Below are 14,810 nucleotides of genomic sequence, written 5' to 3'. Positions count from 1 at the left end.
AGCTGTGTTTTGATAAACATTTCTTGATTATTTTAATTCACCTGCATTTTGTCTGCTATGCTATACTAAAATCCTCATCTCTAGGCTAAAGATGTATATGACTGTGACCTTCCAAATTCAATGTAATAGGAATAACGTTAGGGATCCTGTACAATATCTTGTATCCTGTACAATATGAAATATAGGGTGTACTGTTTATTATTGACAAATGCTGCAGGCAGTGTTTTACATCTTCAGCTAACAATTCTTGATGGCTAGTTTTTTCACAGCTCTCTAAAGCAGCTGGCATGAGAATCTGACAGCTGTTGACTGAATTTCTGGCATGTGTGTGATGCCTCTATTTACAGTTTCCTTAAACTCACTTTGCTCAAAAAGCTGTGTTTCTGCCGGCAAGTGTATTTTGGCCACGCAGAATGAAGAAGTGAAAGTCATCAGACAGCACAGGCAATTTTGAGTCAGCCTGAGGGACTTGAAATCAATTGTTGTTTTCTTTTATAAATTGAGTGTTATTGTACTCTTTCACAGATCCTTCATATTTTACAGAAGGATGCGGCAGATTGTTTTTTCATGGTCAGACAATTTTCTGACTGTATTTTCTAAATGACACCCCATTTCCCATCCAAAGTGTAAATATTAAGGTGTTCTATGTGGTATTATGTTACCTTGTGGACAACAAACCTTTTTGAACTTTGACCATTTCTGTAAAATTGACATCTGTGCCCCAGTCATTCATACAACGTTGAACATTATCTGTAGAGTTGTGGTTTAAACAATAGACCTACCATTAACAAGTACTGTATTTGCTAGGACAGTCCGATGTGGCTCTATAAAAAATATTAGTTCTTGTAAAGTGATCGCTGTCATGTAGTGGTCAATACACATTATGCTGCACACTGCTACAGTAGTTGTATACTAGTGAGAGCACTGCAAATATTTGATGAAGATAAATATTCAATAAATTCTGAAGAATTATCCTTTGTGATTAACTGCTACTTTTGGCAAGTTGTATTTGTTTTACATTCTACTTTTTTCAAGTTTATTCAGTCCTGAAATTTCATTTTTAATCTAGTTTTGACACACTGAAAGCATTCATTTCTTAAATAGGTTATAGTTGTGTTCATGAGCTAATACTTCATTTTAGTATTGTTTAAAGAGTAGTTATAATATTTTGAAATATCTCAAGTATAGTTTGTGGTGGCCTTTCATTTGCCAAGTACAGTACAGTACTTGATGCATCTCTCCCTGGTATATATTTTACTGAAATTGTATTGAATCTAGAGGATGTGATTATTACATTCACATATGTTCACAAAATGGATGAAACTGTTTCAGAGTCATTAGTGACAAGGAGCTTTTCAGTTGTAGCTTCAATATTATCTTCCCTTTGGGAGCAGGAAAATCTGGGAAGCTGCTAGATTGAACCCAGACTTTTACATGTTTATGCTTTTTTATTGTTCAAAGCAATGGCACACATCTGGACAATATTTTTTGAAAGATTGACTCATCTTCGGATTTCATGCAAAATGTCATTAATTGATTTTTAATTTATACTGTTCCATGGTAAAGGGAATTGTCTGAAAACACTATGCATTTCCATCCATAGTCTGTGACTTTTTTGTTTCTTTTGGGGCAAATTGAAGAACCATTGCATTATGGCAAATGCTAATTACTGAGGAGAAGAGGGGGAAAAATAAGTTTCAGAAGAGGTGCTTCAAATCAGAAAAGGTACTTTATTCAACTGGGTAGTTTGATCTCTGTCTGCTGTGTGCAAACAAGTGAAAAAGGAGCATTGTGTTCCATTAGCATGAGCAGTATTCAGTGGAGATCCACTTCATTAAAATACCCTTTGAAGAATATTTTGGAGTTAATGATTATGTTGGGAGTATTTTTTTTTTCATAAAGAGGGAATTGAAGAGCCGAGGACCATTCAAAACTATGAAACAGCCAGGTGTATGGCTTTCAGTGTGTTGTGTATGCTGCCAGCTAAAATTGCAATTTTATTTCTTCCCCTCTCTGCCACAACATGCACTGACTGAGGCTGTGATAATACCAATGTGTACAGTAACAACCAATATCCTGGTTGATCTACTGCATAGATTACAATGTGCAGGTCACCGATACTTGCAAAATTAAGAGTGATTTGGCACGCGTTAAAACAAAACATAAACACACCTGCCTAATCACAGATTTCAATCACATTAATTGCTGTTTGGCTTCTATCAAACAAGAAGGTAACTTCAGCTATTGGGTTGTCATATGGATGGGTGGATCAAAGCATTTATTTAATCTTGGGCTAAGTGTGCAACCCTCTTTAAAATACATATCATCTGTGCAAGTGTTGTGGGGCAATATTGAGGCTGTGACTAAACCACCTGGCAGTAAATGTAGGGATGGTAATAGAAGTCCAGTTCCTCTTGATGGACATGAAACCCTGTGTTTAGACTGGAGGTGTGTCTGATCAGTAACCTGACACAAAACGGTGGAACAAACAGGCAGTATAGAAATTAAAATAGCAAATTGCAATAATATTCACAAGTCAAAAATATAATGACCTTCATTCTATAATGGCCATAGTAACTGGAGAGTAAAGAGTTTCTGAAAAGACCTCAACAGAGGTCATGCAAAAGGGGCATAAAACTGCCCTCTGACACTCCACTTGCCTGCAGAACTTGCTCTTACATATGATCAAATAATGTTTTTCACTCAGTGAGAGCTACAGCAGCAGAGCAGAAACAGAGCTAGAGAAGTAGAATATACAGTACAGCCAAAAAACATTTTTTTAAGTGCTTGGCCCAACTTTGAGCCATGGGCAAACATGATCTTGTTGGTCAAAGTTAAATTTTCTAACATACTGTTTCTTGGGGTTTCGAGAAATGATCATCACTCTTATTTGCATGTGATTTGTTCCACTCAACAATTCTTTGAGAGGGTGGGCAGGGGGAGGGGGGCAAAGCACCATCTGGTGCCCGTGGTAGCAGTATGGTGGATTACCCTGCACGATGGGTTGTTTTAAATCAAAACCCTAATCCAGTTTGCGTCGCACGCTGCGTGTTACTGCTGGCAGTGTGGAGGAGATGCTGCTGTCCAGTTCAATGTCTCACATGTTTTATTATTGTTGAGAGTAGGAAGCAGAGGTTTACAATTGTAGCATAAAACCTTGGCATATTTTCAGGAAGAGAAATTGCCATGTTTGACCCACTTTTCTGATGATATCAGACGTCTGAATTGCTGTCTTAAGTTTAATTCAGCCAGTTCTAACTAGGTTTACTGGCTTGTCTGACAAGATGCTTTGACAAACCACAAACAGTTGCCCAGATATGGCTCTATAGATGTAAGGACATGGAATTTCAGTGAGAGATTTAAGATCAATATACTGAGATCGGCCAGTTTCTTTAAGTACTCTATGTTGCTCACAATGTGATGTTCCTTCTGAAAAGTAAATTTACACTGTCATTTTGAAGTTTTCATATTATCTTACCACACTTGTTGTCATGTTGCACGCTTTATCATCTAAAGTGCATTCATCAAGAACAATCTTCCTGGTACGTTGCAGTCTGCTTTTAAAATGGTTAACTTGTATAGGGTATCCTTTCTTAAGTTTAAAGGGTCAAATACATCCTGAGTAATATAGAAAAAGAAATATAATCTTGTCATTTAGTTATTGTTTTGGTACAATATATGGATCTTGGCATTAGAATTGTTGACAGTTTAGAGTTCTCTAGCAAAAAGCTGAGAAGAAAATTATGTTCAATGTTCAAAATACATTTGAATAAATCTGCTATATCAGATACTCCTTTTATAATTCTATGTTGTGTTTGCTTTGACAAACATATACAAATAATACAGTATATTCTAGCTCATGCCAAATGTTTGTAGAGTAAATGACTCAGTGTCATGCATAAGTCTCTTTTTTAAACAGGCAATATTTGTTCCAATTGCACTTACATATAGAGAAAAATAAATGACACATTTTCTCTGGTTTATACTGTGCAGTTTAAGGTTTTCAGACACATAATATGAGTTACAGTGTTTTGCTTAGGGTACATTTACTTTGGCACTAAAAATCCCTAAACATTAATAATTGTAAAATGCAGCCTTTGGTCCTAAAGATAGTTGTAAAGTTACAGTAAATACTGCATTTAACAAACTACTGTTAGTAAAAAATACAGGGCAAAAGTATACCTTGGCAATTCGGTATTGAGGATTGTGTGTACATTAGTTACAGAACAGCAAGAAACAATATAAATTCTATTTGTGCACTATATTTGATCCACTCTACTGGCCATTTCTAATCATTTACTTTGACACTCTCCATTCACTGGTTTTGCTGTTCGAGTGGCATGTGTTTTGTTCCTCAGTATCTCTCAGTCAGTTCCATATACTCATTTGCATTTTATCTACTGGGACGGGTAGGGTATATTCCATAGCTAAACTTACAGTATGTATTGTTTATACCTGTATAGCACCAGATATTGGAATTTACTGTCTTCCTTTTCAAAATGCAAATGATAAATACCTGTTAACTACAAGCACATTTAATGCAATGCTGTTGAGTATCCCCGCCAATAAGCAACACAAAGTGTGCTCAGGAAGTGAGATAATATCACTGTAGATAATATCATCATTATCATCATCCAGGGGTGCAGCAGGTTGGTTTTTCCTGACCGCAGTTGTTTGCAGTTCAGTTGATGATATTCAGCATTCACCTGCACATCTAAAGGTGTGCTTCGGGTAAGGCCATCATCAGTGCCTCAGTGCAGATGCTCTTCCTTGAGGTGGATGTGAAAAGGATCAACGGGCACGCTTGCAGCTGGAGCTCAGTGTGCCAGCTAAACCTGGCATTAGCATGAAACGTAATCACTTCAAAGTGGCCGGGGAGCCTGTGTCTCAATCAAATGAACTTCACTTGAGGTCTTTCTGACACATCCCATTGCAGGACATTGACACTGTTACAGACAGCTCCGTAATTATGCAATTGTTGCCTGGATCAGATAATTTATGAAAGAGCAGACTGCGACAGATTTCCTGCCATGCAGTGCATCACAGGACTGATCTGATCAGTCTGATCTGGTCTGGTCTGATCTACACACTCATACAACCCTGAGACAGGCAGGGTGAAAACGGAAAGCTCAGGGCCAGGCATGTGACAGTTCGAGTAAGCATGTCCCTTGAACTTCTGTATGCCTGCAGTCTCCTACATCATACACTGATGAATTGCAGGTCCAAGGATCAGGGTCTCTCATAAGATTATGCTAAAGAGTGGCAATGTCTAAACTATTAATTGCATTTTAGTATCTCCAGGATTGGAATAAACTCTGTCCGTGGACAACATAGAAGGGAAAATAATTCACCTCTGTAAAGCGTACAGTATTAGAGAGGTTGCAAATTTGTGGAGATATGCGTCCCACATAGCCCATAGGAGCTGCTGGAAGTTGCTACTCAGTACTAATTCTGAATAGTAAATTAACTGAACGGACTTTGACTGGTGTCCCGTCCAGGGTCTGTCCTGCCTTGCGCACGTTGCTTACCGGGATCGACTCCTCCGCGACCCTGAATTGGAAGAAGTGGCTCAAAAATGATCAGATAGATGAATGGACTTCAGCCCTCAAAATCTCAGAAACCCAAAATCTTGAGTTTTCAAAATATTGCATTTTTGTAGTCTGAAACCTTGCAGGGTCAGTGAAACAGTGACAAATCCGCGAAGCTTAAATATTTTGGTTGCTATGGTTATATTTCCAGAATTTAAGAAGAGGAATAAATTCACCAAGCCAAAACAAAAGTAATGAAAAATAACCTACTAGAACAGACATTGAAATGGATTTCATTTTGCAGTGTTTACAATGGCAGGTAAAAATGTAATTTGAAAAGTGTTAAACTGAGCTCCTGAGCATACAGTTCCCATAATCTTGCATTAACAGAATTGTTAAATTTTAGAAACATGACTGGGTAAAAATGTTTTCTTAAAAGAATAATGGAAATTATTATACTTATTTAAATAACAATGAATGAGATCAAGAGGAAACAGACAGCCTGTAATAAACACACACTGTAGCACTAATTCTCCACAGGGTATTTTTATATTTTTTATCGATTTGATCATTGTGATTTATTGCTGTGCTGTGAAAAAACACTGGAGGCCAAAGAATAAATGGTGTTATTTTGAGTGCCCTGTCTTTGGTTATGATTACTTTGGAAAAAGAAGTGACATTCTTTAAAAAGACAGAGCGCACTGGCATGGCAAGAATATTTTGGATGCTTTATTTTTAAACTGTGGTGATCTATGCCTTCTGATTCACAGCCGTGCTACTTCTGTTCATTACTGTTTTTACTGGTTTACTGGTTTTGCTCTGGTCCTTTTAGTATTTCTCCAGTCTGGCGCTTTTAACTGTGTGAATGGTGTGGAGGTACCTGTGTAGTTCGACCAGTTACAGTGTAGTCCTTGTGCATCTGTGCCTGGTCACTGAGTTTGAGCGCGATCCAGCAACAACAGTTCACAACAGACTCTGGGGGCAAGGCTGGGATTAATCACCCAGGACTGCCTCCACTCCCAGTGAAACAACAATCCCTGCAGCCTCCCAGTGTCTACCAGCTCACTGTGATGTCAGTGAGGGATGCATTTCTACTTCTACTAAATGATTAGAAATTAAGTGGTACTTCCTATATGTCTCTGCAAACATGTCTCTGTTTCGTGTCCAAAGAAGAAAGGCATGATGGGTGAGCTGGTTTTAGGAGACTGTTGACACTCATTCACCCCATGCAGGAACAGGAGTCATTGCTGTGGGCCAGTACATGAAGACCCAATAAGCGAATCCAGATTGGGTGGTGTACAATAAAAGTGTCAAATGGAGAGATAAAACATCTATAAAAACAGATTGATTGCTCAATTGGTGGCCAGGAGAAATATCTGCCCATTCTCATTCTCCACTGGTGGTATAAGAGTTTCTGCTGTGAGCAAAGACATGAAGAAACAATTTGTGATGGGTGTAAAATGAAGAATACCAACACTGGATAAAAAGATTTATACATAGTGGTATTATTATGGTCTTGGTGGGTCTCTCCTTGAAATGTTTAAAGCTCTATCCCTTTTTTTTAGTGGACAAGAATGAAATGATTATCTGTGGCGCCATTCATGTCTTCATGTCAAGGTATTTGTTTTGACCTCTGTGTGTGGTGCGTAACACTTTCCAAAATTAGTATCCCAAGATTCTCCAGCTCCAGTTCTCTTTTAACGTCAGTATGATTTAATTAGAAACTGGGTCAAAGCCAACAAAATCATTGCTAGACTATGCATTAAAAAAGCCTGTCCTGATTTCACCTTTAAAAACTGGCAAGTCACAAGAGCACAGAGGGTTCTGTCGACGATGCAAGACTCTGTTTTCTGTTTTCAGGTACAGTAGAGTCCTCTGATGAAATTCACCTTATGTAGTGTGACCTTCTGTACCGTTGCATGGCTGTGTTAAGCCACTAAGGCTACAAGATGACCTTTATGCCTGCCCCTTAAGTCATGTAATCCTATCATTTGCTAATGTGGCAGGCGGGTGTATTGGTTTCGGTCACTGTTCCTATGTTTAAACAATTTCTCTTCCCCTCCTTAAGGACAGTCTTGCCTGCTGGCCTGCTTTCCATTTCCACACCGTCTTGCAGAGCAGAATTCTATGTCCAAGCGCAGGTTGGACCTGCACAACAGCAACCAGGCAGTGAACCAGGCTCTGAAAGTAGTGGGTCTCAGCTTTGCATATAATTGTTTTCGAATGTGATTTTGATGCTCTGAACAGCCCGTCTCTGCCGTGACTGATTAGCTGCCTCATTCTGATTAGCAGAGTAGGTGCCAATTTGCACAGCAATTGTAAGAAGACTGGGTGGCACAGTGATTCAGCTGGCTGTGTTTCTGTGCTGTTGATTAAGACAATCGTGCAGTCCAGTTGCGGGTGACAGTGATAGGCAGTCGAAATGTGCTACGATGTTATACTCTACTGCTTGAATGCATAAAAAATGTGGAGCTAAAAGTAATAGGTGTATCTCTGGGAGATGTGTCTGTCTTGTTCTCTAATTGCTTCTTTGGTTCCTTCCTTGTGGGGTTTAAATAAATAAAAAAATACCTATGAAAAAAAACGTGGGGGCATTTAACACCTTGCACTTTTGCAGTTTTTGAAAAAGGTAATGTTTTGTGAACACCGCTCCGCCCCAATTCTGATGCTCATTGTGCAGTATCTTCAACAGAGGAGTTGCTGGGCCTGCTCTGCTCCACAGGTCATAGAGCAGACTGCTTTCGCGTTCTGCAGTTTGCACTCAGAGTACAGTCTAACAGATTCTTAACATTATGGTTCACAAGAGAAGAAATTGACATTTTTTTGTGGAAAATGTGTGAAATTAAAGTAATGGCCTTGAACAGGATTTATCTTCAGTGTCTGTGTCTCCACTTTCATTTCCTCCAGCTGGTGCTAAGTGTAGCAAGGTCCTGGTGAGAACACCCCAGTACACTCCAACATGACTTTGAAATCATGCACGAATGCTTTCTAAAATTACATGATATATATTTGGTACAATATTTTTTATTCTCATTTATTCTATGTGAGCCCGAAGAAAAACTGTGAGCAAAAATAGGCAGCCAGTGTTTCAGCTCATTGTCTTTGTCAAGAGTGAATAAGAGATGCACACACACTGAAGATTAATATTCATTTTTCAAGATCAAATAAAAAACACTTAGAACTCTGATTAAATTATACTGAGTTATACTGCCATATAACCTCAGCAAATTACTGATGTAGGTGAAGTACATGTAGGGAAATGCATCAAAATCCTTGATGTATTCTTAAAAAAGTTTCCACCTTTGTAAAAAGATATTTGTTAATTTTTCATGTGCTACTTACTTTTTTAATACATGTTTAATACACTTCAATTTCATGTTAGTCTGGATCTTCTTTCTCACTGATACAATGATCTTTCATCAGGAGTACCGAAAGGTGTCATCAGTAAAATTATACAACATTGATTGCTGTTAGGATTGCAGTGTGCTGAGTTCAGTATCTGTACCAGCAGCATCAGTTCAAATTCCAGTGAACCTGACGCAATGATTCAGAAGATTCCTAAATATACATCTTGCTCACAAAACGCATACACACAGCTGGAGCATGAAAGACTGCAGTGACATTTCCACAGAGAGCAGTAAAGATACTCTTTTAAAAAAAGCAGCCTTTGAGGAGAACATGTTAACTAGGGATTACTCATATAAGCCAGAAATAAAGCTGGATACGTTTGCCTTTCAGCTGCAGACTATATTAACATTTAATAGTGAGGGTCACCCAGGACGTTCACAGGCTAGCTGATCTGAATGTCGTCATAATTCGCATACCAGATTTTAACTGGAGAGTTTTCAAAGTGGTGCAGCAAAGTAGTCTGGTTTCTTGTTTATTTCATTAAAAAAATATTTGTTTTAGCCTTAATTTTTTAGCTAAACTGCAAAGAGAGAATTGTGATGTTTACGCTCTCTGTTTATCTACTTTACTGTAACTACAGTGGTAATACTGTTTTAGCCCCAGTGAAGCTGAATCACCGTAGGCTTTCTAAAGATACAAAGCTTCTTTTCTGTGAAGGGGCCTAACATGTTAGATCAACTCCGGTAGCTTTCTGCGATGCCCACTCACGTGCACATACAGTAATATCAGGGAGCAGGAATGTCTGAGCATCGGCTTCTCAGTGCAAGGACACCTTCTGGCCACTTCTTCTGATGTTATAAACCTTCTTCCATTTCAAATTGCGGGGATCAAATCTGTAGACAAGTCCCTCGATCACACCACAGCCTGTTCAGAAAAGGAAGACCATTCCAAACGGAACTTCTGCTTAAACTTTGGTGTTTTCCTCCACAGGTCTCTTGCTTTTGAGATTACTCCACTACCACAATATATAAGAGCATAAACATTTAGTCTTAATGTACTGTATTGTTCTCTTTGACTCTGTGATTTCCATATCTGTGCTTTATATTGAAAGACATAACATTTTAATTCGTTTTTATTAAAGTACTTTGCCAAGAAAAGAGAATTCTTAAAATATTTTTCCAGTCACAGTTTCCTTGATAGTCTATCAGTCTGTCAATAGCAGGTTTGTTGGGTCCCAGATGTTATGGGACTCTAGACAAGCGGACTCACCTACATTTCGCAAGGGAGTTAATAAAGGTTTAAAATAACACTCTGATTATCTGCCTAACTGTCTTTTCAAGACCATTGCTAACTGTAAAAGCCCAGTCACAGGAAGATGGAGAAAATAACTAGAACATTATCTGACCTTGTCACCCATGGCCTGCAGGTTTTACAGCTTTTTAATTACACAAGTGGATGTTTTCCATGAAGCAGCTCCAGGCACGCTTCTTTTGAGATCACTGACGTGCAGAATTTGGTTAACAGCACAGAGTCATTCAGGCCTCCTGCGATGCAGTCGCCTCCCCCATCATTAGATGTAGGGCTTGCTTCCATTCAGCTGACAATGGGAAGCCACGTCCCAGTGGACACAGTACCAGCATCTGCCAGAGTCTAAAAATAGGCGCCACAGGGCAGAAGTCTGCAGCTGCAGTCAGAGTTGGCTGGATCTGTTTTCATCAGTGCTCTTCAGCCTATTGAGATGTCACAGCTTGTTTGCAGCCAAGTCCCATGTGTGTCACAGCTGCGCAGATGCACAGCTTCTCTGACCGACTGATGGACCGGAAGGACAAATCTTGACTTGAGCTGAAGATGCCCCAACAATTTACAGTCAAGGAAAGTCTGTTGCAACGGGCTCAAGTTCTGTATATGAATCAGGAAGGGAACCTTTCTGTCTGTGACATATGCCTCCCCAATTCTGGGACACTGTCCTTTTGAGTTATAGGACATACTGAAAATGACTGAAAGCCAATCTGTTGCAAAGGGAATACATTGCCAAGGCACTCATATGCACAGAACAAACACATCTGCAGTGCAATCAGCTACATTTAGCTGAATGTAGAAAATTGTTTGTATTAATGGGACATAGTGGTAGGCTTATAATGTACAATAGCCAAGCTGTAAGAATTTCCCTCTAAGTTAATATTTCCTGCAAACTTACACTTATTTGGTGTTCTAATGTAGTGCTTCCCTCGTTCTCAGAATACGTACATATTCTCAGGCAGACTGAATAAAAATGGTGTATTAATTAATGAATATTTGTCTAATGTCCATTAGTTACATTTATGCAAGAATAAAAAGTATCTGAATGATTGGAAATTTGAAGATGATCTTAACCTGATGAGTTTCATCTCTGCTATTCTATTTCCATGTCATCATTCTTTTCTGTGCTTTTAGTTTTTTTCCAGGACATATCAATAAGAGTTACCTCGATAATAAGCTCAAGGAAATACTTCAGTGAGCTGTGCTGAGCACACAAAACTGTGAATGATTTTTTCATCTTGTACGGCTTCCCATTAACTTTGTGCCTGCTGGCCTCCCGTTTTCATTGGTATGAAGCCCATGATACAATGTAGAAAATGTTAAAGAATGTGTTCATTTTAATTGTGTACCTACCAGAGAAAAAAGTTTTGTACCTGATTTTTCAAACTGCCATTTTAAAAAAGCTTTGTGTCTTTATTTTCCAGCTAAAAATATGGAAGGGTAACTCCATAGTTCCTTTTTCATTGCTACATTATGTCATGCTTATGAATTTTAGAAGACTGTGTGTAAAATGTACCATGAGCAACTAAAAACACATATGTAACTCACTGATCTTAATTTGAAGGATGTGCCAAATAGCAGTCGAAATCACCCTAATGCAATCAAAACACATCTTTTACCTCCATTCTGATGGTGTGATCTCTCCTATCATTCTCTCCTTCCTGCCAGGCCCGCCCAAGAGCCCGGGGTGTCAGACCTGGAGATCATCTCCCAGCAGGTGGAAGAGGAGAGTCAGTGCATCGCCCCAGTGCAGCTCGTCAGCTTTGCCTACAGAGACCTGCCCCTGGCTGCCCTTGACCTCTCGCTGGCTGGCTCCCAGCTCCTGTCCAACCTGGATGAGGAGGACACGCGAGAAGGGTGAGACGAAATCTGTGCCCCCGTGTTCAACCACTGCAGAGTCCCAGAGGCTATGATGGTCCACTCTAAACCTGAGGTGATTCACTGCTTTGAGCACTGCCGAAAAAGATAAAAGATAAAACCAGATAACCACAAACATAAAATAATCATTGAGACATAGAGTATGGCAAATGTTTATATCACAGCACATATTGACCATCATCCCTCCCTCCCTCTGCAGTGCTGTGCTGGGGTTTCCAAACAACATGTTCCATGTGTGACAGGCTGAAAAGGTGGAAATGTATTGTCCAGATAGCTTGGCTGTGTGTCTGTCCTCCTCCAATCCGACAATCTTTTAGAAATGTTATAGCACAGTGTAGTAAGGACTGCATCTCTTTCTTGGTCACTCCTGTTTGACAGCGAGAGTGCAACTTGTACTCTCAGGATTGTCAAGGCCTCCCTGTGGCAGTCCATCGTGATGGCCAACCTGTGATTGACAAGTACATACTTGGTCAGACTTAGCCTGTTTCCTTTTCCTGCTTTCTGCCATATAATACAGCATTCTGAGCATTGTAAGGCCCAAAATGCCTTTTCAATCAGGTCTAAGCCTTCTATATTGAATATCAGAACATGTCAATCAATCAAGCTTAAGCAATTGTCATCTTCGGAACCAATAAAGTATAACCAGAGATTCTTATTCTCTCTTTTTCCCTTATACATTGAACCATTTTTCTTTGGAACTGCTTGTTGAATTCCTGTCATACCTACAGTTCAGTGGTTGTTTTATGAACTGATAGCCTGCTTTCAGAATAAGTGAGAATTGATATGAATTGGTATCCAACATTGCATTATGGTGTGCAAGTAAATTAGAGCTTGGGTTGAATCAAAATGTCAGCTCATTCCATCAGTGGCAAATTGCAAGCATGTCTCTTGAGATTTTTGTTGTCCATCTAGTTGAGCACCTAGTCTGTAATTATTGATATGTGGATGGGCCCAGGTTTTAATTTAAAATAACATTTTAGTAAAGGGTTATCAGTGATAAGTGCTTGACAAGCCTGAAACAAGCCTACTGGGTGAGCAGTGGAGTAGTTGTGGTTGCAGTTGAATGAAGTTAATAGTTGATGTCCTCTGTCCCAACACCTGGAGCTCCAGTCCACAAGGTTGTTGTTTTCACAGCACCATCTCTTTTAATGAATCGAGTTCAGTCATTTCTCCTTCTTGACAGAATGCAGATGTAATCATTACCATAACTGACACAACACAAGACAGTCCCCCTAATCCCACATGATAGAAAATATTTTAGCCTTCACTCCCTTTAATGGCTGTTGTGACTCATAATTATAGATGACACGATATTAAATTACCGAAATTCTGGTCTGATTTTCAAACAATGGTAAGTAATTGAGGAAGATAATTGGTTGAGAATGGCACTTTGTCTTTTATAGGCGTAAACACTCATGTATTAGCTGGAGCAGGTTTCCAGATTATTTACAATAATTTTGGCTAGAGAGGCAGTCTGCTAACATGGGTAACTTTGAATGGAAATGGCTACCTTCTTGAACTCATAGTTTAGGAAATAAATATTTATTTAAACATACATTCCCTAAAGGTCCCTGGTATCTCCTGAATTTTTTACCATTTCAACTTGCATAATTGTTTGATTAACTGAAAAATGTGTTTGTTTTCTTCAAGTCTGTGGTACCTGTGCTGTTAAAAAATGTCTCTCGAAAAATCATGAACCGTACAAGATCTCATCTTTTTTGAAGAACTCACCACAAAGGAGATCTGTTGTTTTTGTTCTCCTTCTTTTCCTTATATAGTTTTGAATCCACACAACAGGGCATGTTGCTGCCCACATAGTGCCATCCAGTCTACAAAAATGTCTGGTGCACATTTGTTGGCATAATATTCTTCTCTTGCACAGAGAAGTAAATAATCCTCATAAACTTTATTTCATGATCCAGCACATCGTACAAGGACTCTGTTTGTCACCTCACTCGAGTGGTTCTTACTGTGCTTGCCATCCCAGACAGTTGGCTCTCTCAGAAGTACCGTAGTGAATGTGCAGATCATACACTGTATTTGAATTATCATTGTGTACTCGCGGAGAGAGGCTGGATCACACATTTTTTACTGCTTTTCCCTAAAGATTTGCTTGCATACATCATTTTGTAATTTCTTAGATAGACAACTAATACTTTACCTATTCAGGTTTCCAGAAATGACCTTAACAATTCAGCGGCCCAATTTTAACTAAAACAATATTATGAATGTATCGTGCAAGTCTTATTATCTGTCCATGGGTTTTTGGTGGGGTGAAGTTCAGCACTGTACAGGACAGTGCTCCTAACATTTAAGGCTCTGAAAGGCTTAGCACAAATCTACATCCATAATCATCTTTCAACATACACTCCTCCACACAATTTTCAATCCCTGGAATCTGGTCTGTCTTGCATACCTGAAACTAAGCAGTGATCCTACAGTCAAGAGGCCATCATATGTTTTGCACCTAAATTGTGGCACCCTGTGCCAGAGGGCTCTGTCTCCGATCTCAGGCAGCACTATCGCATACGTCTCCAGAGTATTATTAGCTGGTTTATTGTGGGTGCACGCACAGTTAAGCTGGTCTTTTCATCTATTCATACACGCTACAGGCATTCCATTTTACATTAATTCCCCACCAGTTTAATACACGTTTTAAAAAATGAAACATATGTGTGGAGCGCCTCTGTTTTTGGACTGGATTGTTGACACGGAGACACTTCCTGTTTCTTATGAGGCATTTCTTAAGGATATAAG

The 14,810-nt window shown here is 39.2% G+C and overlaps 1 protein-coding gene across 2 annotated transcripts in view; it reads left to right on the top strand.

The window, feature by feature from the left end:
* The window catches only part of tmem266 (transmembrane protein 266), an 83,659-nt gene that overhangs the window by 12,666 nt on the left and 56,183 nt on the right, over positions 1-14,810 (top strand). For both annotated transcript variants that reach the window (XM_015343739.2, XM_015343738.2), the window contains exon 3: positions 11,844-12,032. In XM_015343739.2, coding sequence (XP_015199225.2) covers positions 11,844-12,032 — 189 coding nt within the window. The remainder of the gene's footprint in view (positions 1-11,843; positions 12,033-14,810) is intronic.

This window comes from Lepisosteus oculatus, chromosome 5, assembly GCF_040954835.1.
Source record: "Lepisosteus oculatus isolate fLepOcu1 chromosome 5, fLepOcu1.hap2, whole genome shotgun sequence".
In the NCBI taxonomy this organism is placed as follows: Eukaryota; Metazoa; Chordata; class Actinopteri; order Semionotiformes; family Lepisosteidae; genus Lepisosteus; species Lepisosteus oculatus.
Note: the sequence above shows the minus strand (reverse complement) of the source record. Positions and strands in the feature narration are given on the sequence as shown.